Genomic DNA, 27,427 nt, shown 5'->3' on the forward strand with positions numbered 1-27,427 from the left:
CGCACGCATCAATGCATATTTTCCACAATTTAAAAAAACAAACTAGCATGAGAAAGATGCTCGCTTGACCTGTTAGACGATGGAATTCTCATGAATTGTAACAGGAAGTGTTAATTACTGCTCACTAGCAGGGACTTTTTTTATTTTGGCATTTTCTTCTTTGGACGTACAGCAAGAACAGGCGTGTCTTGAGTGTTTTTGTTTTTTTTCTCCTTATCCCATTACAACACTGGCAGTTATACAACTGCCTGTTTGTCCTCGGAGGCACTGCTACTGTCTTTACAAACAGGAATCACTGTGTGATTTCCTGATTTGTAAACCGTGACTGCATGTAATAGTAAAAGGTACACTTTTTACACAAGAGTATGTAGATTGTAAATGGCATCATAAAAGGTAATTCACTTTATGATACTTGTGTTATCGGGCTTAGGAGAAAGGCAAAAGATGATGCTGTGCAATTCATGAACACTTCAGAGGGAGGCTCACGTGGTCACATTCCTGGAGGCCTCAGACCTGCAGCCAGAAAAGAGGGTTGCACGTGATATGAGATAATGAGGTTGAATAGAAGGACCATAAAAGATACATATAATGCATTTTCGCAATTTAAAACAGTTCCCATGTGTCTTAATACATGCTTTCATCAAAATACATCATGAGTTATAGCACAATTTCCCCCTGCTTTTTAGACATGCTGAGATTAGCCGAGTTTGAAGGGGCAGTCCTTTCTCATAAAGATGAGCAGTTGCTCATCTCGTCCCCTCTACTGCTACGACTGCGAGTCCGGGTTTCCTTACCATGATGACTCGGGGTGGAGCTAAGAGGTGGTACTTGGTGACCCGAGTCAAAAAAAGGGATTTTTGCCAACTGTGAAGTGCACATGAGTGCCCATAAAGACTGAATTCTATTTTCACTCCAGGATGCAGCACTTTATCACCAAGCTGCTGAATTACACTTCTCTAGTGTGCGTCAGAGAAATTAAAGCCTCCATCAAATAGATGCCCACCTTTTCCCAGAAGGAAAAAAGATGGGTAGTGACTGTAATACCCCTCATTTGATAGTCTGCATTGTTCACAGTTAACTGCTGAGCCCATTTGAATTGCATTGTTAACCAAAACACGAGCACCTATCATGGCACACAAAGATTTGTATTTGGACAAGCACATTTTATGAACGAGTTCCCTGCACAGTATTAAAAGATGATGTTATGTTATGCGGAGAGAGATGACTATTCACAAAAAAAATTTCAAATCGGTTCAAACTCTGTGCATCAGATAAAATGATCAAGTGTCATTTCAAAGAGAATGCACCCTGAATGACGATACTCAAGTTCCAATAAGGGATACATTGTTTTCACATTGCAGCTGCTGTATGTGTAAAAGAGTTTTTAAATGCAATGCAAAGTTTTACATGTGTTTTCACCCCCTGCACTCTAATGGTAATGAGGAAGTGACCACTGTGAATGGTTGTGTCTGTATCTTACCTTACAAATTGAGCTTTTGTTAAACCACAACACTGGAACCCAGACGGGCCCATCGCAGTATACTTTCCAGGTGGCGTGCCATTGAATTCAAAGATATATTTTTGCAATAAAAAAAAAAAAAAAAAAAACATTCTGGCACTATGCAAGCATATATAGTCCCCTCCAAAAGTATTGGAACGGGAAGGTCAATTCCTTTGTTTTTGTTGTTATACTGAAGACATTTGGGTTTCAGATCAAAAGATGAATATGAGACAAAAGTTCAGAATTCCAGCTTTTATTTCATGGTATTTACATCTAGATGTGTTAAACAACTCAGGACAGAGCACCTTTTGTTTTTTTTGGTCAAAAGTATTGGAATAGACATCATTACATTTACTTAAAATGATTAACATTTAATATTTGGTGGCATAACCCTTACTTGCAATAACTGTATCAAACCTGCGCCCAATTGACTTTACCAGACTGTTGCATTTTTCATTCGAAATGCTTTTCCAGGCCTTTTCTACAGCCTCTTTCAGTTCTTGTTTTTTTCTAGGTTAAGCTCAGGTGATTGACTTGGCCAGTCTAAGACCTTCCACTTTTCCCCCGTGATGGAGTCCTTTGTTGTGTTGGCAATGTGTTTTGGGTCATTGTCTTGTTGCACGATAAAGCTTCTCCCGATTAGTTTGGATGCATTTTTCTGTAAATTGCCAGACAAAGTGGTTTTGTAGAGTTCAGAATTCATTCTGCTGCTACCATCATGAGTTACATCATCAATAAAGACTAGTGAGCGCATTTCAGAAGCAGCCATGCAAGCCCAAGCCATGACATTACTTCCACCATGCTTCACAGATGAGTTTGTGTGTTTTGGATCATAAGCAGATCCTTTCTTTCTCCATATTTTGGCCTTTCCATCAATTTGATAGAGGTTAGTTTTGGTCTCATCAGTCCAGAAAACTTTGTTGCAAAACGCGTGTGGCTCATCTCTGTACGTTTTTGCAAAATCTGATCTGGCCTTTCGATTCTTTTTGCTGACGAGTGGTTTTGCATCTTGTGGTATGTATATTTCTTCTCTCGAAGTCTTCTTCGAACAGTGGATTGCGATACCTTCACCCCTGCCCTGTGGAGATTGTCAGTGATGTCACTGACTGTTGTCTTTGGGTGTTTCTGCAAAGCTCACACAATGTTTCTGTCATAAGCAACTGTTGATACCCTTGGCCGACCTGTTGGATGTCTGTTGTTCAGTACATCAGTAGTTTTCTTCTTTTTCAGGGCATTCCAAATTGTTGTATTGGCTATGTCCAATGTTTGTGCAATAGCTCTGAACGTTTTTCCCTTTTCTGTCAGCTTCAAAATGGTTTGCTTTTCTCCCATAGACAGCGCTCTGGTCTTCATGTTTGCTTCACAGCAAATGAAATTTTCACAGGTGAAATCCAAAGCCAACAAGCAAGCACTATCTAATGTTTAATCAGTCAATCTAAAAGGCAACACCTGAGCAACTAGAAACACTCATCAGTCACATGTTCTTATACTTTTGCTGACTTGAAAAGTCGGTAGATTCCAACAAAAGGTGCTCTTTCCTGAGTTGTTGTTTACATATAGATGTAAATACCATGAAATAAAAGCTGGAATTCTGAACTTTTGCCTCATATTCATCTTTTGATCTGAAACCCAAATGTCTTCAGTATACAACAAAAACAAAGGAATTGACCTTGCCAGTCCAATACTTTTGGAGAGGACTGTAGTCCTATATCCTTTTGCTTTTTTAATGATTGCAAATGGGAATTAAAGCTGTGGGAAGCTATGAACGAGCCCTCACACGTCCTTCTTCACGGTGAATCCTCCAAATGATCATCAAACTCTGATGCCATGCTCCGATCACATCTGATGGCAAAGGCAGAAATTACTTAAGTCAGATGAAAAACCATAAACACAGCGATTCCTGAGTCAAGCACAAACCAGCTTTGCTGGTATAGTGTTGCTCCTTAATTTCCACTGCAGTTTGTATGCGTCAACCTCCGTTCTGATTTGTCTTGCATTATTTCCTTGTATCACTTTGATATGCTGGCTATAACCTTATCTGAATTGTCAATTATTTAAAAAGATAATATTATTGTGAAAATGTAATGTTATTTGTAATCCATACACATCCATATGCGCAGACCTCTAAATAAGTATTATACCTTCAAGAGGAGTGTCAAAGTGAGTCAGATCATTTGATCTTTGATTTCAGTGTATGTGTGTGTGTGTTGCACAGTGCATGCATGCGTGCTTCTGTTTTTGTTCAGCCCCTTATGGTGTTTTATTTCCTGGATCTAAGTTGGGGTTACATACCAAAGATGGTCACCTCAAACACAGAACGGTGGGTTAGTAGGTCCAGTTGAATATACTGTTTTTACAATGTATTACTTTGTGTAAGACAATAAACTCAGAAGCCTTTAAAAAAAAATTCTGTTAGCATATGATGCAGTTTTTTTACATCTCCCTATGAGAAGTGGGAAAAAAGATACCCTACATTTATTACTTAAGGGGGCTCAAACGATCAAAATACACAGTGACATTAGATACCAAAGTATCTTTTTATGTACTAGTAAAGATTTAGAAAATCTTACTAAGATAGTCAGTGAGCACTATTTTCAGCATCATGAAAACCTATCACAGAAATCTGAAGACTGATTAGTCTCTCCTTTAGTGGATTACACTGGCACAAAATCCACTCAAAGATTCAGGTAGCACCTACTGAAAGCATAATAGACTCAATTCATTTGTTTTTGACTCATACTGCTGCCATCATCTATATACAGTGTGTATATATATATAAATATATATATATATCTGCCTTGACTCGCATATTAATTTAAGTGACGTCCGATTCTCAAACCATTGGGTTAAATCAGAATCAGAATCATCTTTATTTGCCAAGTATGTCCAAAACACACAAGGAATTTGTCCCCGGTAGTTGGAGCCGCTCTAGTACAACAGACAGTCAAATGTAATGTTGTTCCACCCTTTGCAAATGTAACAGCTTCAACTCTTCTGGCAAGGCTTTCCACAAGGTTACTGAACACGTTTATGGATTTTTTTTTTTTTTTTTTTACTCATTCTCCCAGAGGTGCGTTTGTGATGTCCCACAGTGATGTTGGACAAGAAGGCCTGGCTCTGAGTCTCTGCACTTATTCATCCCAAAGGTGTTCTAATAGGTCATCCATGTCTTTATGGACCTTGCTTTGTGCACTGTTGCACAGTTGTGTTGGAACATCTTGTTCTTAGCAGAGTAGTAAACTGCAACTACTTTGCCTTTGACAGAGAGAAAGAAGAATTCACAGACTACATACACTTTCCAACTTGTATTTTATTTTTAAGTATATAGTATTTGATGATAGAGTATTTTAAATATAAGTATTTAAGAGGACATACAGTATCAAAGATAATTATGCGACAGAGAAAGGAGGTCGACGTATGAGTCGTCTGGAGCCAGCTTTGGGAGTGATTTCTTATGCGCGGGCCGAGACTGGATGGCTGAGGCCGCTGAAGTAAGACTTTTCTCTCTCGCTCATCAGCTCAAAGTGCAGAGGCTGCTGGCAGAAGGTGCACTCGGCTGACGAGTGGGGCTTCAGCTCCAGGCCGGCCTCCTTCCACGTATGCACCAGCCTCTCTGTGGAGAAATAAACAGAGACAGAGGTTACCAAACTTTGTATTTCAACAAACGTTAGGTGTAAATTACATCAGGACTATAGCTTACCAACAAAGTATTTCATCATTTCAGGGGTGTGGTGAGGTGTAGGAGCAATGCGCAGAAGCTCCTCCCCTCTGGCCACAGTTGGATAATTGATGGCCTGCACGTAGATATTGTGGCGACTCATCATGAGGTCACACACCTCCGTGTTTTTCTCAGCATCCGACACCTAAGAAGTAGCGCAAAAGGCTCAAGTTTCAGTTTGAATTTTGCAATTACCGTTAGGCTATTTCGAGGCATGTAATGAGGATTTACCCGGACTGGAATGATGTGGCTTGGGCAGTGCACCACAGGCAGCCCAGCGTCCATCAGCATCTGCCGGAGCAGCTTGACGTTGCGTTGGTGCTTACGTCTCAGGGTGCGGCCTTCCTCGCCCTTGAGCACCTGGATGGACTGCCGGGCGCCAGAGAGTAGCATCGGCGGCAGCGAGGTAGTGAAGATGAAGCCGGCGGCGTACGAGCGGACCGTGTCCACCAGGGTGGCGGTGCTGGCGATGTAGCCGCCTACACAGCCGAAGGCTTTGCCTGGAAGAGGACAAGCATTTAAACATTTAACAAACATTGTAAATATATGTGAGCACACCAACAATTGCATGCATAAAATGTAAAGAATATACTCTACATATTCTGTATGTTAGATATGTGCCCTTAAGAGGGGTGGCGTGTGACGTGACGAGCTGAGGGAGGTTGGCCGGTTGGCTCAAGCTATGGTGAGTCTGAGAGTGTCTGGGCGCCAGCTTTGGCTGACAGTAGCTCCTGTGTGAGTGCGTTCATTGTGTTTGTTTTACTGTTTTCCTGACATTCAATAAACAGCTGAAAAGTGCATCAGCAACTGTGGCTCTCCTTTCCCACATGCGAGGCCAAGAAAGTAAGTTAGGAATCGAGTGTGTCGTGCCTATAAAAAAAAAATTACCTCTACAAACCACAGATTTTTGCGTTACAGCCTGAATTTCCCCGATAGAAAGTTAATGCATTACACGAACAAATCTGCAACGTAGCAGGGTTGCGTTAGGTGTACCACAATGCAGCGAAAAGACTACTTCTTTTTAATTTACTAATTAGTCAGTGAAATTCAGCCAACAAATTATTTAAGTTTTTGTGCAACAGAGGTAAGAACGCAATAAGAGAAGAAACTATCCACTGGACATTACTTTATCAATTAATGTAAGCAGACTCATTTTAAAGCAGTAAAGACTCCGCAGGTGTCCAAGTACGTTTGTCCAGTTGAGTAGTAAGCAATGTTTAGAGCCATTATTGGGGTTATGTATATAGGTTTCTTCTTTGTTTTTGGTCCCAGTCCTTCAATAGGACTCTCAGCTAGAAAAGGCAGTTGTCTGGAATAGCACACAGATGGAAATGACAATGACAAGAGCAATTCAAGCCTCTGGTCTCCTAGCAACAGCAGGGCAGGGAGCAGCTCCTTTAAGCCCTCCAGCATATTGGATGACACGGCCGAGGCCATATCTCAAATAGAACAACAACAGGATATGCCAATCCTTTTAAGATACTTGTTCAGTCTTGCATTTAGGGGAAGAAAATCAGTGATGAGTAAAAATGTCATGCTGACCTAGTGTCCCAGAGATGATATCCATCTTGTGCATGACACCATCGCGGTCTCCAATGCCGCCTCCCCTGGCGCCATACAGACCCACGGCGTGAACCTCGTCGACAAATGTAATGGCACCAAACTCGTGGGCCACATCGCACATCTCCTCCAGTGGACACACAGCACCTACCAGGTAAAGAACAGCCTAATGTTACACTAGATTTTTGTTTTTTTTAATCACTACAAACCGGGATGACCACATGACAACTGACAAGAACAACTGACCATCCATAGAATGGACAGTCTCAAAGGCGACGATCTTGGGCTTGGTGGGATCTCCTTTCCGCAGCAGCTCTCGGAGGTGAGAGACATCATTGTGGCGGAAAATGAACTTCTTGGCGCCGCTGTTCCGAATTCCCTGAATCATCGATGCGTGGTTGCCCGCGTCAGAGTAGATCTCACAACCTGCGATGACCCAAGTTGTCAGAAATACAGTCATTGCAAACTACGGTACTAACTATTTACAGTATGAAATGACTGGGTAATTAAAAATACCTGCCAGCATCTTGGCCAAGGTAAACAGGGTAGAATCATTGGCCACAAAGCAGGAAGTGAAGAGCAGCGCCGCATCCTTTTTGTGGAGGTCGGCCAGCTCCTGTTCCAGTTCCACATGGAACTTGCTTGTCCCGGAGATGTTCCGAGTGCCTCCCGCCCCGGAGCCGTGCTTTCGTAGTGTTTCCCTGGAGACAACAAATCCAATTCACAATGAATAAAAAAAACAACCCTGACACCGTAAAACGAATTACATTTGGAGTTATTCAATTTTTCTGTACCAATGTCCTCTGCTACCAAGAATTTCAGTCATGATAGTTTGAGATGATCACCATTCACCAGTAGTCATATGGATGACCGAGCGGTTGCAATTTGTCAGCCCCTATTTTGGTAGGTTACCACTTTCTGTGTATGTTTCAGTAGACTTTTGATGGGTATCTTAGAGGCAGTATTGATTAACTTTTTGTTAACATGGGACTTGACTGATTTGAATCTTGTGTAAATGGTGTCGTGCACCGATTAATAAGTCATGGCTTCCTGCAAGTATATCAGCTTTGTCTTTAATTGAAACAGGCCCAGATTTCGCACGGAATAAGTCAACTTGTCATTAATTTGTGACAAGAAAATTATTTCAGTATTCATACTTCTGTGAATTTTTATGTGGTGGTGTGCCGTGAGATTTTTCAAATGTAAAATGGTGTCTTGGGTCAATAAAGGTTAATTTTTGCGCTTTTGCAGTTTTAACCTTTTCACGACATGAGTGGTTGATTTCATTTGATAACTTGTGTGACAGTTTGTTAAAACAAAACGAGTTGATGTTACGCACCACAGTCATATTAGAATGGTTATGGTAACTTTTTATACCTATGATTATTAAGAATGTTACTATTACTTTGAAAATTCCCTATACAGTTACATTTTTATGAAGGCAACAGTTTGTTAACCAGTGTTACGGAATGGATTGTCTTCAACTTTACAGGTTTACTGTAACCTAAAACCAGCTATTATTATGGCCACACAAACAATGGATGAGTTGCCCTTGGGGGTCAACTGTCTTTCAAATTATAGCCTCTCTCTTTGCATCCTAGTAGGAAAGATGAGACTACATGTGTTTATGTAATCAAACTCACATGATTGATTGCACTACCCGAGGATGTCGACTCATGCCCAGATAGTCGTTGCTGCACCACACAGACACCTCCCTCTTGTCCTCCAGGGAGCCCGTGAAGTCGTTGGCCATGGGGAACTCGTCAGCCAGGCGGTTGACTGTCTTGAACACGCGGTACGTGTGGTCGCTCTTCTTCTCTACAATCTTCTTCTCGAAAAAGTCATCGTAGTGGAAGCGGGACACTGTCAGGAAGAGGAAAACTCGCTCGAATGTGGCATTGCGACCCCTTATGGCAACGCGTTGTGACGAAAGTGACAAGTGAATTTCCTCACAAATCCGCCAAGCACACACTTACAGCTGCTTGGCAAGTTGTCCTGCAGCAGGTGGGAGACCATCTTGGGGCGCTGCTTGAGGAGGGCCTTCATGAGATTTTCGCTGGGGCTGGCCAACGATGGCTTCTTCAGCTGCTCAGGGGACACTTCTAGAACAAGGAAAGGAACAAAACAGTTGATTGTTTCTTTGACAGCTATTTTCCAAGGCCATTTTTCACCTTTCTGGACAGTGCGGACTTCCTGAACATCCTCTTGGAACTCCATGCCGACCTGGCGGACCACACTGCTGTTCTTCTGGCCCATCTCCGCAGCCAGGAAGGGGCATTTGGAGGCCACAGCCTGACCAGAAGACAGCAACGTTGAGTGGCCAGCAGGCAGTTTGGGCTCCATTTCTGGTTTTGTGCCTGAAAGTGCAATGACACGCCAGCTCTAGTTATGAAATTGCACCGCAAGTAATCATGTAGCTGAGTTGATCATGACTTTACCTTCAGCGGTGCTGCTCTCGGGCTTCTGGTGATGGGACGAGGACGAGCAGAGGGCCCGCGCCAGAGATTGGGCCATAGGTTTGGAAGCCAGCTCCATCATGATGGGGCATCGCTGGGCATAAACCACCAGCGAATTCCTGGGCTGCTGCATGAAGGCCTGGGGCACGCGAGCCAGGAATGGACAGCGGCGCACTATGACATCCATGATGATTGTCACGTGTTCTTCAGGAGAAGAACCAAATGGCAAATGGTTTAATGTTTACATGCCATAAATGACAACTTGCATGATAAGCAGTTACTTTCTTATCGATATTAAAAACTGTTGCTGAAAATGTACTGACTATACCTCCTCTTCATTGCTAAGAGGCAGTAAAACATCTGACTTTCTGTCGCTTCCACATACTTCCTGATATTACGTGATTATAACACACGGAATTGTTTCTTTTTTTTGCCCTGTTGATTATTCTATACACCAATATATACTGTTAATATTAACGAGAACTTTAGTGAAAGAAAATGAGTGAAAGAGCGCACACAATCCTTGTAGTTTGACCTGACTTCGTCTTAAGCAACCATTAGCCACGAAGCTATTACAGACAGCAGCGGCTGGGAATGATGGCGGCTGTAAAGAACAGACGGGATTTTATTTTAATTTTTTTTTACAAAACTCACCGATAAAAAAACTCGCAGGAAAAACAAACGACAAACTTCGTCCCTTAAATCGACCCGAAAAGTTGAAAGCGTGAAGTTGTCAATGGAGATGAGCACCAGGAAGGTGAGAGCTTCGTTATCCTGCACTGAGGACGAACAAGAAGGACGCGGATGTGCTGCTGCCTTATAAGAGCGACGAATGAAGACTCGCGAGACCGCTCAACGCGAGTCATCCTCGCGATGTTTGTTTCCTCATTTAAGAATTTCCAGGAAGATCATTCCAAGTACAGTATGCAAGATATGAACCGTGTTTCCTCTCCGGGTTTATCAAAGACATTCATATATTTTTCTCATGCCTTCAAAAAATAATAATAATACAAAAATAAAAAATAAGTAGGAAAAAGTATTGTGCTCAGAAAACAAGTGTAGATATGGCTCAGTGCTTATTATTTTTATCTTCCTTCTTTGTGCTCCATTATACGAAACGTTAAACGCCTAATTTACTTTATGATTTAAATGCTCTTTTTTGCCCCTCATGAGAATCCCTATTTGGATTGTAGCTATCATCTTTGGTTGCTTGTATTTTCAATGTTCAATAAAGTTGGGGGAGTTAAGTTTACTGGCAAAAAAAAAGAGAAATTGTTTGATGAATTGCACAATTTTAAATATAAAAAAAATAAATTACGAGTGGTGATGGAAATATTTGTATTTTTATTTTAATTCCTCCTAAATAGACATGCCTTTATTTACATGCAGTTTTGTTCTATATACTTCTTGCCAGTATTGTCTCAAGAGGTCTCGCATACCTGCTCAGTGATGTTTTGCTGCTCTCTGCAGATGTCTTCCAGTATGACACTTGCTGGCGGCTGTAAGTAAATTATGACGCACTAGTGGTTAGCGCGTCTGCTTCACACTTGATGTTTGCGGTTGAAATCTGTTCTCTGACCTCCCAGTGTGCATGATCTCCCGTACTTGCGTGTAGCAAATTTCTTTCCCAGTTACTATGGCTGCCTCCAACATTTCAAAAACATGTATGTTAGGCTCACTGAAGACTCTTAAATTGTCGAGGTTTGAATGTGAGTGTGAATGTCTATTTGTGCTCTTTAGTGAAGGGTCAATGAAGCTTTTGTGAAGCACTTAACCATTTGTACAAATTGTTTCGAAAATGTATTAAATTATTGAAACTTCAGTTACATTGACCTCTCCTGGTGAAAAAAACAAGGGTGCCGTGGATTTAAAAAATTTTTGCTTTGAAGAATCTATGATGCAAACACACACTAAGAATGAATACCATGTTGTACTGAGAAGGTACATAATTAACTGACGTATCGACTTTGAAAAAATATTTGTGTGTAAAATATGTGCCTTGGTTAAGGTTATGAAACATTGCTTTTGATGCTGACTGAGCTTTTATCAGAAAATGTTGGCTTTGGGGTATTTGACAAGTGTTTTCACTGTAAATGTATGCATGTTAATGTGTATTAAAATACACTAACATGGACAGTTGATTTGCACACTACACATAGTGCCAAGTCATTTCCCCACATATAATTAATAATCGATTAAATAATTATTTATGAACAGTACTAAAAACAATGTATCTTTGTCCATCTATGCCAGTGACGTATACTGATGGACAACAATTAAATGCTCTTCCACTCGAAGAAGCAGAAAGTAAATGGATAAAATTGAGAGATCATCATTACTTCAGTACATTTTTGTTTGATGGAACGGTGGAGTGCCGTGACATTTTTCTAATGTAAAATAAGTGCCTCATTGGCTCCGTAAAGGTTAGGAAACTCTTCTAATCAACCGGAAGTTAGGGCGGAACTACATCGGAGTGAGACACATGTTGGTGCGTGCAAGCAGAGACGATCTTTGCTCTGCCGTCTGAGGAGCTCACTTCCTGTTGTGTGTTGCGTGTGTCCGTGTGAATACATCCTGGCATCTCGAAGGAGCAACCATGGCGTCAGGCTTCCCCGGTGTTGTCCTTTCGGCTTTACTATGTGCCGCCCTGGCAGCTTGTGTGTCGGGTAAGTTTGTAAATTTAAGACAATCCGCCGTGGTTGTCGTTGTTGTTAAGTCACAGCGCCATTCGCGTGTGTATGTCGAGAACCGTTTAAAGAATAAAATAAAATAAATAAAAGTCCGAGCTTTGTCATTAACGTTAGCTACCTAAAGGAAACATCGCATATGGAATGAAAATAATATATATATATTATGACATTGATACAACGTTTTCTTTGGGTGGAGTTATTTGACAGCTATTCCAGCAGAGTTTCGTTTTTCCCCGAAGAGAAACTGACAAGACAGAGTGCACACCCCAGACATTACATTAGGTACCCCTGTACAAAAAAAATACAAAATCCTGCCTCACAGTATTCAATCATAACATTTTGTCCAGTATTTGTCATTAATTTACTTTGAACATGGGAGGACTTCATAAGTACTGAAATGGCCAAGTGTAATTATAGTTACAGTAATAAACCAATTGTCAATCAGTTAAAGTGTACTTTTACTGTATATTTCGTGTTGTGTTCCAGTATTGTGGACAGAGGCAGTTCTGGAAGTTAAACGTACCAACAGCTTAGAGGTTAGCAGTGTTAGCATCTCTATGTAGCTTTCATCAGCAGTCTCCAACTGGAATTGCAACAAATAAAAACGAATGAACAAACATACAACTCACCACTCACCCTGCCCTTGTTTATCTTCAATGACCCGGACTCATCTTGGCATAATATGAGAGATAATGCAGTTTGATCTGTGTACAGTCACAAGGTGGATTTTTCAGACTCAAATTATTAATAGTCAAGTATTGATCAATGTTGGGCCTGCTGTAATATGCTTTTATTGAAGATTGCACAATCATTCATTTAAAGGACCTTTTCTGTCTCAGACAGTGCTCGGACAACATTTTATAGCCTAATAACTGACATATAGGCTCATAATCCACTAAAACCTGTTGATTGTGCCTTGTGTTTTTTGTTTGTGATCTGTAACAGCGGACGATAAAAACTGTCTGGCCTACACCGACTCAAGCGGCCAGTATCACCCATATAAGCGATGTTTCGAAGGATACTGCTGTGGTAACTGCTACTCCAAACGGTGCTGCACGAATAGTTTTCTTCGCTTTACGGAGGATACCCAAGAAGAATGGTAATCATTTTTTTCCCCACCATGAGTTCAATTTAACCACACTGTATGGAAAACATTTGGTGTGACAGATCAACCTTTAGCGGTTTGTTAAGGTTGTAATGCAACTGTTTCTACATTCTTTCCGATATGGTAAAATAATTTTTGATAATAATAATAGTTTATTTTTGTGTCTGTCGTCAACTCTTAACGTTGGTTTGAAGACTAAAATAAACGCTAAAAACCATCAAGAGTGCAACCCACTGTTTTACTTGTTAGCTGCCTCAGTGTTGGCTTAGATGTATTTTATTGTTTCACACTCACCCAATTGACTTCACTGAAGTTTCGCGCGGTGTAGTTTGAGCCTCGGAGTGGGAGGGAGCACATCAGACTTCTACATATTGTGAAAGCCTCCTTTGCACAATATAATCTTATTCCAAGTGTTGCACTGAGGCGACTGGTCATTTATTTTAGCAAAGTTAAGAAACACTTTTGTTCCCGCCACCGTTGGGCATAAGCACGTCCTCGTGCGCGTTCTTCGTTGGTTATCGCCAGTTTGTTCTTCAGGGTCGGCGGACTGTAGGCATCGAAACTGGGACCTGAAATTTTTTTATTTAACCGATTCTGTGAGAACTGGAATGTTAGTTCCGGTTCCAATCGGTTCTCGATTCTTGATGCCCAAACCTACTCATGAGGCTGCTTCAGGTTCAACTACATGTCAATTAAAGGTTATTCGTACTACGGCTGCAAATAATGATATTTTTTGTTAAATTTGATTAATTAATATATTGGATCAAACTGAATTTTCCATTAATTGATTATGGTTCAGTTACTGGTTTGGTCCGTGACATGTTAGAAAATAGGCAGAAATGTTGACCATTGTTTTCCAAAGTAAAAGCAGATGTTTGCAAATATTTAATTTTGATTAAACACAAAAGAGGCGGCACGGTGGACGACTGGTTAGCGCGTCAGCCTCACAGTTCTGAGGACCGGGGTTCAATCCCCGGTTCCGCCTGTGTGGAGTTTGCATGTTCTACCCGTGCCTGCGTGGGTTTTCTCCGGGCACTCCGGTTTCCTCCCACATCCCAAAAACATGCATGAATTGGAGACTCTAAATTGCCCGTAGGCATGACTGTGAGTGCGAATGGTTGTTTGTTCCTATGTGCCCTGCGATTGGCTGGCAACCAGTTCAGGGTGTACCCCGCCTCCTGCCCGATGATAGCTGAGATAGGCTCCAGCACGCCCGCGACCCTAGTGAGGAGAAGCGGCTCAGAAAATGGATGGATGGATGGATAAACAAACAATCTGTTCTTTTCATTTTGTATTTATTATTATTATTTATTGTTCTTCATATTGTTTGTTTATTTGTGTCTCTTCAATTAGTGAATATCATACGTTAATGGAATCCTCGCCAGTGTTGGGTTCCGTGATTGGCGGTGCCATCCTTGTGGTGGTGGTCCTCATCAGCTGCTGCGTTTGTCCCTGTTGCTGTCTGTACAAGATGTGCCGCAAGCCGCGACGTAAGTCAGCCAGCTCCCCGTCAGTGCTAATCATCCACTGGTGTTGCTGGCATACAAAATAAAATTATTATTGAGGTGTCCTCATTCAGTCACTGGTAAAGTGGGCTTTATCTTGTCAAATCAAACACTGTCGGGGAGGCAGAGCCAGAAAACGTGTCACCGGTCAACACGACCGGATACACCCTATACCATGGCGACGACAACAACAACAATGGCTCATACCAATGTGGGGGGGTGGACAAAATGAGGAAAAACTGCGGCGGTCGTCACTGGTGCTCGGGAGAGGAATTAATTCAAGGATTGCTTAATGTATGTTGAGGCAACAAAACGTTATGTATACTACCACTAACGTTTGTACGTACACATGGCGGCGTTCTGTCAAATCATCCTCTTAGCAACATTGGTTTGTGTGCGTAAATAAATTTTGACAACAGCGACCAAATATGTTGACAAGCAAGGGAGGCGATACGCCGGTTATACACAATCCTGTTAGTCGATGTCAAGGTGCGCTGTCGGAGAGTTGTCCTTGATATGTCACACTATACGGAAGACATCCAAAAACTCAAACATGCTAGACTTTTCATTTTGGCGTCGTAGGGCTATCGTAGGGCCAAATCGTTGGTCGTGGATTACAGTATCGTCGTGGATTACAGTATCGTCGTGGATTACAGTATCGTCACAGTATTGTCGTTCCCGACAAAATATGTTGGGCCCATCTGGGAAATCGCCCAGGATAGCTCATCGGGCAAATATCGAGGCTAAAATCCAAAACAAATGGAAGAAATGCTCTGACATCTTATCCTTTTAGAAATTGCCATCAGAGGATGGTCCACTGTGGCCTTTTATTCTGAGCAGTTTAAATTACCTTTGTTCCTCATTCCAATACTGCATTTGAACTATACCAATGTATACCAGTGGTTTACATTTCAGGAAGTAAAGGTCATTCATTTCTGCAAGTCATATCTGTTAGCTGGATTCTAGAGTTATTTTGAACAAGTGAAAACCTGCAGTTTATAGTGTCAAACTGCCTAACCATTCAAAGTGAAGTAACATGATTCCCCCCACCCCCTCCAATGACTCAGAGTCATACTTGGTCTTTCTAGTTTTTGAAGAAGCGCAATCAGGGGAGTCGTGCGGTTTGTTGGCTCACCATCCACATGACTCTCATTACTTGTTTCCAAATTGGGAATTTTGACTTTTCCTGGCTCTGCTCCCTTTCGCTTCATATTAGAACTTGTGTTACATAAACTTGGGTAGAAATTTAATTTACAATAATTTTCTGAAGGATGAGGTGATTTTTGTGTATATATGTGCATCGTGAAAGTATTCTCACCAGTATTTACTTATACAGTATTGGGGAAATAAGTACTTAAGAGGTTTGCAAGTGGATGTATACACTTCAGGTGCTGCAGTGTGCATGCGTGTGTCCCTCATGTTGTGTGTGTGTGTCTCCCTCATGTTGCACACTATTCCACTTCCCGTCAGCTGCACAGTTTGTTGCCAAGCAAGCGAGTGGTCGGCTAAAGTGCAGCAGGAATGTCAGAGCTCCACCTACTGTGTGTGTGTGTATATGAATGACTCATAGTCTCCACAGCAACCACATGAGGGAACTCACGACCATCTCACGTCATTTATGGGAAGTGGTCATGATGGAAAAAATAATTGTGTGTGTGTGTTTGTTTGTGGTGGGGGGGGACAACTAACACGCTCCTTTCCCCTTGTGTTTTTATGCAGTGGTAGAATGTTCATATCCTCTTATTAGATTTATTTGACCACAAAACACCATCAGGTTTATGTAAAAAAAAAGTGGAATTGTTGTCTGTTACTTAGAGTTTTTGTCTCCATGCTTTTGCTACTGTTTTGGAAATTAAGTCTTTTTTTTTTTTTTCCTCTGTCATTTCCTCACAGCTGTAATTGCAACCACCACTCACACCACCGTGATCACCAACACCCCCCAGCGTTACCCCCAGCAACCGACGATGTCGCCCGGGCAACCACAGCCCTACCAGGGGGCACCGTATCCAGCCTACCAGCCTGTACCAGTGCAGTCGGGATATGGAGCCCAACCCATGCCGCCACAGGGATACCCGCAGCAGTCCATGCCCACTATGCCCCACCCAGGGCTGCCTTTCACACACGGACCACCGCCAACATATCAGGAAGCTAGTGAGTGGGGATTTGTACACACACATGATATGGAATTAGGGTTGAAACGATAAATCGAGTAATTTGATTACAAAAAAAATGAAGGAAAGTCTCTGCCTCGAAGCTTCGGAAGTGGAATACGTTTGCCACACTAATGTTGAACTAAAACTAATGTTACTACAGATTGCACCACAATGTAGAAATACATTAGCGTAATGGTGGCAAGCCAGGAGGAAAGACAGAATATCCAAAGGAGCTAAAGTGCAATATGTCTACTCTAAAGTAGAAGTAGCTAATTTACCACAACAGCACATCTAGATGGCCAACAAAGAAATCAGTGTTAGCTAATTTAAAAAGGCCTACCAGCGCTATTCAAAAATTTATTGTAATGCACCCACAAGTTGTCTAGGACAGACACAGCCGCCAGTGCAGTTTCATTCGATTTATTGAACAAACTGTATCGCTGCCTACGGCCGCAACTGACGCCCAGGCACTTAACGCAAACTAGCTAACAATTAGCAAGGTAACCTGCTAACCTAAACTCAGCGACAGCCAACGCTACACTCTAATTCGCTGATTCCCTCGCCACTCACCAGGCCAGGCTCCACCTTTTAAAGCCACACACACTCAAAGGCACAGTATATTGTGAAATGAGAGGATGGTGACCAGACGTGGACAATAATTAATAATAAAGATTTGTCTGCTGTTGTTGGTGTTAAGTTTTTAGAATAATGCAGGCCTTAAACTGTTGACAAAAGAAACAAGGTCATACCAAAAATGTTTTCCAACTGACATCTGAAACATCATAATGTAGTCATGCTTCAGTCGCCAATATTTTGTTGTCACCAACTGACGATATACATAGATACCATTTTATAATATTCCACCAATATAAGGACTAATAAAAATTTTTTATGTTGAATATATTTTGTTTAAAAATAAAAATTATTTGAACCAATGTCACGACCAGACTAGGGGTCATAAAGCTCGGCATCCTAGGAGTCAGAACACTGCCATTTTTTTTTTTGGTATTGAAAATAACAGGGCATTGTAGAAAAACGATGTACAGAGACCAAAACAAGTAATGGCACTGAAAAATATTCCATTGGGAGTGTCTTTTTTGGATATGATTTATATTATAATGTGTTTTGCCATGTTAGTCTTCAGATTTCCCCTCCATGTCCATCTATTTTCAATGACAGTGGTTTTTTTCTCCGTCTTTTCAATTTCAACTTGCTCAGAAAAGCAATAATAAGAAAAATAAGACCCCCATTAATGTCTCCAAAAGGTTAATTTGACGCTAATCTATGTTTTTTGTCTTCACGTGTCCAGCCGGCCCGTTCTACCCTCCCAACCCAGCGCCTTACAGCCAGGCTGCGTTTACCCCTGGCCAGCCGTCCTACCCTCTGCAGCCAGCCATACAACCCCCCATGCAGCCCCCCGTGCAGCCACATGCCAACGCTCCAGCAGCCCAAATAGACTACCTGGCTCAGCCGGCGTATAACCCGGATTTTGTCTCGCCGCCACCCAAGATGGGATAACAGTCGCTTCGAGTGTGCTGCAGCATCGTCAAAGAATTTTACACTTTGTCTATTTTACCAAGCTACATTCACATAGGTCATTTCTATATACGCAGATGCACAAAAGGATCGTGCATGCCTTTTTGGGAAGAGATGTTTGCCTTGCAGTTCTCAGGAAGCAAGTCCCAATTTCCTTTTCTTTTTCATGAGCCTCCCCCAAATCGTTACAGAGTGAGCTACTGCAGCTCGAACTGTCTTGACCATCTTCATCAACATGTTTGAATATTTCAGTGTTATAATCGGACACGTGTTGTCGTAGTGTTCTCTCGTGCTGGTGTTGTTACTGCCGTTTAGCCTCATTACTCATTGTCACCTGCGCCTGTCGTTTGCCAGTACTATTACAATGTGTAACCAGCGATAAAGTTGTCCTTTTTTTGTGTAATTGTTATATTACAATACATTTTTGGTGCAGTCGGCATATGGCCTTGGTTGCCATGCTGGGTTTTTTCAAAGTGTGGCACAGTGAGACTCCCTTTACACAACATGAAACAGCTGAGGCCTCTATACTCCCCTAACCTCTTAAAATACAATTATATTTTATTACCGCTGTAATTGTTGTGCTTTACGGTTGTGTCCGTTAACACATAACAACATCTAAAAAAAATTTGTTAAAAATGCTTTGTGATGCCAAACAAGAAGTTCTTTATTTACAAACCTATTAACATTTCAAAACTAAAATAAAAAAAATTCTGTAACAATTAAAAAATATGTTGAAAGTAATGTGTGAAATTTCAAGTAAGAGCCCTTTTGCACATATGGTACCACAAGGTTTTTCTATTACCAGCCAACTTTATGCGGAGATCATAATAGCCACATTAAGCTGTAACTTTTCAACACAGTATTGTGGGTGTCAAATGTGACTTTTCACACCCTATCCCGGAATTATGTTGTTCATCATTCACCTTAAAAGCTTAGCATTGTATCCTTTTGTTGTAAAACTCCTTTCTCTTGGCCTTTAACATCGCCACGGTTAGCTTAACATGTTTCTTATTTTCATAAGCTGCTGCACATGGCCCTGCAGTCCAGTGGCGTGTCTCACTTTGAAAACCGCTGCACTCGACCAAAAGATGTCTCTTGGAAAAGTAGTGTTTAGTTGATTGTCAAAAAAAGTTCATAGTTCATTGTTAATGTATGACAATAGAGGGAATTATTTGTCATGGAGTGAGGAGTTACCAGGAAAAAGGGAATATTCATTATGTTCTGCTCAAGATGGCCATTGGGTTTTGGCTCAACAACTTTGTGTTCATGTCCTCAATAAGCTTATTTTGTGTGCAACTGTAGGATGTTTTAATTGTTCCAACTGGATGCAAATGTACCCGCAATGCATTGGTAGCAAAATAACCAAAGTGTGATTTAATTTTTCTTGCTTTACTGATGCTAGCAACTGCTGTGCCTTCTACTTAATCACATAACATTGAAAACAACATTATGAGGATGATGAATTTATAATATTTAATTATTTTAACCTGGTCACGATGAAATGTGTCTGATGTGGGGTGTGACAAGAAAGAAACAAGACCGAGGCAGTTCACCCATGACTCAACCCAGTTCTGTTTATTGTCACATTCTGTGTTCCCCTTTTAAAAATCTATATATTCTTAAGCTATGCTATACTACTAACAGTCAGGATTAAGTACATATTTCCTGTGCTCTGCACCGAATTGCCTCCTTGATTTCCTCTTTTACTTGAAAGTACTTTTGCTCAAGTGACCTTCAAGCGCAAACCCAGCAGTCTTTGTTGAAATCCGACGTAACACAAACACTGCAGAGCTTTGTAACTTCCTCCTTTTTATTTAGATTTTAGTAGCTGTTGCCCGTTACATCACAGGGCGTGATTTCTTTGTCTTGCGTACAGATTGCTTGAGTTTCTTCCTGTCAAATGTGACCACATGCCAGCTCAATAAATTAGAAATCTGCTTTGTATGCATGCATGTATTATGTGGAGATCTTTTAAATGTTTGCAACCAGCAATTTGCCTTAATTAATACAGTATGTATCCTACGTTTCATATCAGGTGTCCTGTATTGTTAATTAAGATGTGTGCAATATTTTGGGGTATTTTATGTCGAAGTTGCTCTGAGCTTTTATTTGAAGAGTTTCATGACAGGGGGATCAAGCACTTATGGGAAAGTATAAAGTCATAGGCCGCAGGGTCCCTCATGTTAAAGTTCATACATTTGGATTGATTTAGGTTCATCTTAAATGACTAGACTGTGGCCCATGGAAAACTATTTAGCTGTGGGGCAAATAACCGGGGCGGGTCAGTCATACTTACATACAAGAATGTGTGGGGTCTGATTTGTAATGCTGAGCATATCTGATTGCAACCACAAGGGTCGCGGGCGTGCTGGAGCCTATCCCAGCTATCATCGGGCAGGAGGCGGGGTACACCCTGAACTGGTTGCCAGCCAATTGCAGGGCACATACAAACAAACAACCATTCGCACTCACATTCACACCTACGGGCAATTTTTTAGTCTCCAATTAACGCATGTTTTGGGGATGTGGGAGGAAACCGGAGTGCCCGGAGAAAACCCACGCAGGCACGGGGAGAACATGCAAACTCCACACAAGCGGGGTCGGGGATTGAACCCCTGTCCTCAGAACTGTGAGGCCGACGCCCTAACCAGTCGGCCACTGTGCCACTGATTGCAACCATTTAATTCCAAAAAACTACAAGAATCAAGAATTAAAAAGTCCTGTAACTTGATGAAGAAATGTCTTTAGACAGCTACACTCATTGGTCATGTTGACGATCTGAGAGGTATTAATTTAACACTGATCATTTTTATATTAGCAGTTTCCACTGCATCATACTGATAATGTCTTTTGTTAAACACCAATCGGTATGATACGGTGTTGTGTAGTTCTACATCATTGTGACCTACAGTAAGTTTGTTACTGTGCAATTGGCAAGCATATATCTCCATTTTTTCCAGCTTCTTTTTGTGATTGCCTGATGTTTAAATTGTTTCCATTATTCAATGTTTTTATACACTCTATCCTCGACAAGAAACTGGTGTTTCTAGTTTCCCTGGGGACCCCCGCCCTCCCCCAATAAACAAAAACACTCTGCCTCCCGAGGCCCCATACTAGCCACCAGCAAACAACAGCTACTAAGGAACCCTATGCAGGCGATTTCTGACATTGTTGCCGTTGCAGTGTCTAAAGCCGTGGCATTGTCTTGTCATTGATATGGGCTAATGTCACCCGTCTCTTGGGGCCCCCTTCATTTCGGGGCCCTTGGCGATTACCTTCCCTGTTTCGAGGTCTGACCTGAAAGTCATAAACCTGTACGAAATTAGCACTGGTCACTTTATTTTGATACCATTGAATAGTAGCAATCCTTCATTAATTACACCGAGCCGGTTCTTGGCAGGAATGTCGTTAGGTGACTAAGCTGTTGGGTGGGACACACACACGCACACTCACACACACACAGTATATTCATGTGCAGAAACAGTGCTAAAGTGTGTGTGTGTTTTTGTAGTAATGAAGTCGGACGTTTTGTCCATTCTGGTGTTGGTTTCATGTGTCATCCTGATACCAACTACATGGGGTGAGTTATCTTTTTGGTGTATCTTTACGCCTTTGAACCTGGGTGTCATTATGGAAATGAAAGCAAAACTATGCTCTTGTGGTTCTAATATGTTTTGGCTTGCCTTCCAGCTGACAACTGTTCCAGCTACTGGGATGACAACGGCCTACGTCGCGATGGTCGCCAGTGTGGTGGCATGTACTGCTGTGGGACCTGCAGCAATAAATACTGCTGCACTGAAAAGACAAGACAGCTAACTCAAGAGCAGCAGGATCTCTGCGATGACAGGTAGCAAAATTTTTCACGAAAATATTTATTCTCTGTACAATTTAACCTCTGAAGTCAGACGCTGATGAAATTACTTTTTGGAAACGTCAAAAGTCGCAAAAAAAAATGTGTGGTGGCAGTTTGACCCCGCAACAGATTATTATGGGAAAAATAATTTAATTGTAGCGGAACATCGATATTTGAGGTTCAGTTTTACAATTTTAGTGATAATGCTTCTGTTGACTACTACTGCTGGTTTATCTGCACAGGCCTCGCTTTGAGAAGCACACAAGGCCTGCTATACTCTTGGGCAGCATCCTCGGCGCAGTCATTCCCATTATCTTCTGCGTGGGTCTCGTCACCTGCTTTGTGGCTCCATGCTGCTTTCTGTACAAAAAGTGCAAGAAACGACGTAACTCGCAGCGACGTCAAAGTGAGACGTTTTCTTTATGTCAATGTTTCTCTACCTTTATTGAGCAAAGGCACATATTTGAAATTACAAAACTCTCACCAAACAAAAATGTCTCAAAAAGTATATACAGTGGATATAAAAAGTCTACACACCCCTGTTCAAATGCCATTTTTTTGTGATATAAAAAAATGAGACCAAGATTAATCGTTTCACGACTTGTTCCACCATTAATGTGACCTATAATCTGTAAAACTAAATTGATCCTTTTCATGTTTTCGACAGGGAAAGTTAAAATAAACAACTTAAATTATGTGGTTGCACAAGTGTGCACACAGACTTATAACTTAGATGTGGTTGTGCTCTGGATTAATCAATCACATACAAACTCATTTTAAATGGGAGTCAGCACACACCTGTTCAGTCTTTTTTTCAGAACACATTTTCACACTTGTGCTTGGGAGATTTTGTTCTGGTCCGATGAAACCAAAACTGAACTCTTTGGCCATAATTCCAAAAGGTATGTTAAGTGCAAACACAATACTGCTCATCACCAAAAGCATTGTAGTGGCAGCATCGTCCTTTGAGTCTGTATTTCTTCAGATGAAACTGGGGCCTTAGAAATGGCAGAGGTAATTATGCACACTTCCATATGGCAACCAATGTTACAAAACCTCCAGACTTGTGCTAGAGCACAGCGTCAAACTCAAGGCATGGGGGCCAGATGCGGCCCGCCACATCATTTTATGTGGCCCGTGAAAGCAAATCATGCTCGTCAACATCCGTGATTTCTGATCAAATCTGTACCCAAATTCCAAATTTTCATAATAATAAACAATAATGTTGAGATATTGCATTTTCTGTTACCAAACCCTTCTTGTACAATAACTTAAACAATACTTGAACAAACTATTTTCCTTGTCTTCTGATTTCAAAACTATCCATCCATCCATCCATTCATCAATTTTCTTTACCGCTTATCCTCACTAGGGTCACGGGCTGCTGGACCCTATCCCAGCTATCTTTGGGCGGGAGGTGGGATACACCCAGAACTGGCCGCCAGCCAATCGCAGGGCACATAGAAACAAACAACTATTCGCACTCACATTCACACCCACAGGCAATTTAGAGTCTTCAATGAACCTACCACGCATGTTTTTTGGATGTGGGAGGAAACCGGAGTGCCCGGAGAAATCCCACCCAGGCATGGGGAGAACATGCAAACTCCACACAGGTGGGGCCGGGATTTGAACCCCTGTCCTCAGAACTGTGAGGCAGATGTGCTAACCAGTCGTCCACCGTGGTGGATTTCAAAACTAGTTATCCCTCAATTTGTTGTGTAATGGTAATAATATGTTTTGGTGATGATTAAACATTTATATGGTTTCACTGTTCTAACGGCCCTCTGAGGGAAATCATAACTACAATACGGCCTGAGACAAAAAAAGAGTTTGACACCACTTTGCTAGAGGATGCCAGAAAAAATCCTATTAGAACTAAAATTTATTTGGGGTAAATCTGAGGCACTCTAAATCAACACAGGTGTGTTCTGCCTCCCATTTAACATGAGTTTGTATGTGATGTATGTTAATTCTGAATGCAGCCACATCTGAGTTAAAAGAGGGTGTCCACACTTGTGCTTTTATGTCACAAAAACTTGGCATTTGTACAGGTGTGTTGACTTTTTATATTCACTGTATGCTGAAATATTGGTGATCTCATCTCAATTTACCCACAAATGTAAATGAGAAGCGGCACGGTGGACGACTGGTTAGAGCGTCAGCCTCACAGTTCTGAGGACCCGGGTTCAATCCCCGGCCCCGTCTGTGTGGAGTTTCCATGTTCTCCCCATGCCTGCGTGGGTTTTCTCCGGGCACTCTGGTTTCCTCCCACATCCCAAAAACATGCATTAATTGGAGACTCTCAATTGCCCGTAGGCATGACTGTGAGTGCGAATGGTTGTTTGTTTCTATGTGCCCTGCGATTGGCTGGCAACCAGTTCAGGGTGTACCCCGCCTCCTGCCCGATGACAGCTGGGATAGGCTCCAGCACTCCCGCGACCCTAGTGAGGAGAAGCGGCTCAGAAAATGGATGGATGGATGGATGGATGGATGTAAATGAGAAATGTAATGTGAAATCTGAGCTTGTTTGGTTGAACACAAAGCTATCATTCTGTTGTACGAATGGCAGTTGGTGGATACACAGGCGAATTGTACCTTCTGCCTTCTGTCTACTCTAGTGGAAGAACATTCCTATATTCTGCCTGTCACTCCATGTTGCATAAATAGACAAACAAAGATACATAAATTATTGTTAAAAATTATAATAATTTTGGTCAAAATGAAATGGGCGGGAAATAGTGATATTGGATGATCCTAACGTGGTTGCGATCACTGCTCCATGTCATGTAACACAATTGCACTCGCATGTTGTTGTCTCCCACCAACAAAAAAAAAATCTCACTTCATGTAGATGTGACATCCACCTTTGTCGCTGCACCCAATCAGCCAGCCTCCCTGTCCCAACATTCGCCGTCCCATCCAGGCTACCAACCCGTGCCAGTCTTGCCTCATTACAGATGCCCCACCATACCCACAGCACCGGTGGGACCTCCCCTATATATGGAAGCAGGTGAGTTCTTACTTTGACTTGTAATGAGATAATAATGTGTTTGTGAAGCAGAGTGTGAATCATTGCCCAAGCATATTTTTGTACTCTTTTTATCTGTTAATTAATTACAATTAGGAGGTGGTTCATATTTAGTATAAGTGTGAAATTGTATAGTAGGGACAGAGTTTGCTCTATGTAAGTGGTCCTTTTTACAGTGTTTATTCCAGTAATATAAAAAAATATTGCCGATAGTCAACATTTTTTGTTGACCTGTAGACTTGAATTTTTATCATCGTCACATGATGTGATCTGTTTGTTTTAGTTCCTCCAGCGTACCCTCCAGGTGTTCCACAACCACCACTTCCAGGTGGACATTCGCAACCTCCCTACAACCCTTCCTATGGTTTCAACCCCTAAATCACAGACTTGGAAAGGAGCACACTTCTAATCACTGTGTGGAATCATTTGGTATTATGAAGCATTTTTGTGTACATCTAGAAACGCACAGCAACTGGCCAACTGCAAGCGTGGATAAATACAGTCGTGAATGATCTTATATTTAAAAGTGCCTCATCCATCATTAAGCAAAGAGACTAGCTATACTTATTTGTGATGCGTCACTTAAATGCGTCTTCATTTACAGTCCGGGGGAAAAGGCAAGTCTAATTGACATTAAAATAATTGTGTTTTTAATGACAATGATGGGTTGTTATTATTGGTGTATGTTTACAATTTTGTTTACATTTTTCAAATTACCATTACCTTTTCTTCAATACCTGTACTGCCTTCTTGTGAGGTGTATGGTGTGTAGTGTATATTCGTCAAATAAAGATGTCATTAATTTAGAAGAAAAGAATGAGCCCTTCCGGTTTACCGTAATTTTAAATTTAATTGTTAAAATAAAACTAATTTTACCTATTGAAGGGGCACCACGTCACTTTTTACGTGGATACAATTTAGGGAAAGTGACAAGAAAACTTTTTATCAGTCTCGTAAACTGAAGGTTGCTACACTTTATGAAATTTCACTTGGAAATTATTTTATACCTTTTTTTCTGACTGATTCCTTTGAACAATGAGATCCCTCCGATGCAGTGCAAGTTCTCTGCAGGCCATGGCTTGTGCTTTGAGATATGACTCCAAAAGGAAAAGCCAACTCAAACAGCTGGACTTTAAAAAAAAAAAAATGTTAACTAGGTTCATGACCTGAGGTACTGGCCTCCATTTAACATGAATCTGAAGCTGATTGGTTAATTCTGAACACAGCCATATAATTGAAGAGGGTTAAAGAGGGTGTCACACTTGTACAACCACATTATTTTAGTTTATTTTTATTTACCCACTCTAAAAAAAAAACATCTTTTGAGTAGTATAAAAGTTTTACGTTGACAGAACTGTCTTAAAAAAAATCCTGCATCCTATATGTTATAGTTCCCAAAATATATACTCTCTTGCCTGGCTTTTAATGCCCGCATTGGACCCAATGCACCACTAGAGCTCACTGTTGTTAGACTTTAAGGACACAGAGGCTGTAAACTGCATGCGAACCGAGCCGTTTAAAACGCTGTCACATTTCCTGTTGTCACCCTAATTATAAATCATCAAGTCATCAATCCACCAGCAGAGGAACACTCGGATGTTTATTTGGACTTGATCCACTTTTGTTGTCAGTGTCACATTTGGACAAGGTGATATTTCCCTGCACTGCAGCATTGTTGACATCTTATGATTGATGTGCTACTCCCCCCTGCTCCTCGATATCCCAAAATGCGCATCCAGTGTGAGAAAACAGCTGCACTCAGCTCAGCCTCCTTTAGGGAAGTGTAGTTAAATAGCAAGCATGGATGTACTTGGATTTAATCCCGCAATAAGCAGCACCACACCCTCTGACAGCATCTTCCCCTCCTCTCTTCCTTCTGTCCATGAATCAATACAGTAATAGTGCTGACTATGGAAGGGACTGGGAAAGAGGGGGGGCTAAAAGAGGAAAAATTACCCTGCCCGTATGTGCTGCCTGTTTGAGGTCTAAAATAAGCTCTCTCCTTGAGGTGGTGTTCTGACTGCTAATGAGGCTTCACATCAGGATGCTGCTGTCATGCAGCATGTGCCACGTCATCTCAACTCAGGTCTTTTCCAACTTTGCTGTGTTCTGCCCCAAGATCTTCTTCTATGGCCTTTTTCATCAGAAGCCGCCACATTGTAACCTCCTCGATACCATACAAGTATGTTGAGGAATAATTCATGACTGATATTACTACGTCTTAGTAAAAAAGCCAAATCTTCCATAATTATCTTAAACTATGTAATAATTCATTTTTGATTTTTATTGTCACTATATGCGAATATGTCAACCGTAGAA

The 27,427-nt window shown here is 41.5% G+C and overlaps 3 protein-coding genes across 4 annotated transcripts; 2 read left to right on the forward strand and 1 right to left on the reverse strand.

Moving 5' to 3' along the window:
- Positions 1-4,793: 4,793 nt before the first annotated feature.
- Positions 4,794-10,049, reverse strand: alas1 (aminolevulinate, delta-, synthase 1). 2 transcript variants are annotated; one of them, XM_061785731.1, is made up of 11 exons: positions 9,890-10,049; positions 9,218-9,439; positions 8,951-9,136; positions 8,756-8,881; positions 8,423-8,642; positions 7,296-7,480; positions 7,026-7,205; positions 6,762-6,926; positions 5,451-5,719; positions 5,202-5,364; positions 4,794-5,114 (listed from the first exon to the last, which is right to left on the reverse strand). In XM_061785731.1, exons 2-11 carry the CDS (start codon positions 9,420-9,422, stop codon positions 4,954-4,956), a joined length of 1,860 nt encoding a protein of 619 aa, XP_061641715.1. In that variant the 5' UTR covers positions 9,423-9,439; positions 9,890-10,049; the 3' UTR covers positions 4,794-4,953. The 2 variants fall into 2 exon arrangements, with proteins under 2 accessions (XP_061641715.1, XP_061641713.1); XM_061785729.1 differs by having other exon boundaries at positions 8,756-9,136.
- A 1,691-nt stretch (positions 10,050-11,740) lies between these two features.
- On the forward strand, positions 11,741-20,253 carry LOC133483180 (protein shisa-5-like). The gene is made up of 5 exons (XM_061783969.1): positions 11,741-11,901; positions 12,871-13,024; positions 14,384-14,520; positions 16,429-16,686; positions 17,998-20,253. The coding sequence occupies exons 1-5, from the start codon at positions 11,832-11,834 to the stop codon at positions 18,204-18,206; spliced, it is 828 nt and encodes a 275-aa protein (XP_061639953.1). The 5' UTR covers positions 11,741-11,831; the 3' UTR covers positions 18,207-20,253.
- A 1,390-nt stretch (positions 20,254-21,643) lies between these two features.
- On the forward strand, positions 21,644-25,768 carry LOC133483181 (protein shisa-5-like). The gene is made up of 5 exons (XM_061783970.1): positions 21,644-21,804; positions 21,915-22,071; positions 22,320-22,483; positions 24,932-25,090; positions 25,392-25,768. The coding sequence occupies exons 1-5, from the start codon at positions 21,738-21,740 to the stop codon at positions 25,484-25,486; spliced, it is 642 nt and encodes a 213-aa protein (XP_061639954.1). The 5' UTR covers positions 21,644-21,737; the 3' UTR covers positions 25,487-25,768.
- Positions 25,769-27,427: the final 1,659 nt, after the last annotated feature.

This window comes from Phyllopteryx taeniolatus, chromosome 9 (genome assembly GCF_024500385.1).
Source record: "Phyllopteryx taeniolatus isolate TA_2022b chromosome 9, UOR_Ptae_1.2, whole genome shotgun sequence".
NCBI lineage: Eukaryota > Metazoa > Chordata > Actinopteri > Syngnathiformes > Syngnathidae > Phyllopteryx > Phyllopteryx taeniolatus.

Coding starts and splice junctions, on each gene's coding strand:
- alas1 (XM_061785729.1), bottom strand. CDS start 9,422: ATGGATGTCATAGTGCGCCGCTGTCCATTCCTGGCTCGCGTGCCCCAG. Junction 9,137..9,217: donor CGAGAGCAGCACCGCTGAAG/GTAAAGTCATGA, acceptor TTGCACTTTCAG/GCACAAAACCAGAAATGGAG. Junction 7,206..7,295: donor CTTGGCCAAGATGCTGGCAG/GTATTTTTAATT, acceptor GGGTCATCGCAG/GTTGTGAGATCTACTCTGAC.
- LOC133483180 (XM_061783969.1), top strand. CDS start 11,832: ATGGCGTCAGGCTTCCCCGGTGTTGTCCTTTCGGCTTTACTATGTGCC. Junction 13,025..14,383: donor GAGGATACCCAAGAAGAATG/GTAATCATTTTT, acceptor CTCTTCAATTAG/TGAATATCATACGTTAATGG. Junction 16,687..17,997: donor GCCAACATATCAGGAAGCTA/GTGAGTGGGGAT, acceptor TCACGTGTCCAG/CCGGCCCGTTCTACCCTCCC.
- LOC133483181 (XM_061783970.1), top strand. CDS start 21,738: ATGAAGTCGGACGTTTTGTCCATTCTGGTGTTGGTTTCATGTGTCATC. Junction 22,072..22,319: donor CAGGATCTCTGCGATGACAG/GTAGCAAAATTT, acceptor TTATCTGCACAG/GCCTCGCTTTGAGAAGCACA. Junction 25,091..25,391: donor TCCCCTATATATGGAAGCAG/GTGAGTTCTTAC, acceptor TGTTTGTTTTAG/TTCCTCCAGCGTACCCTCCA.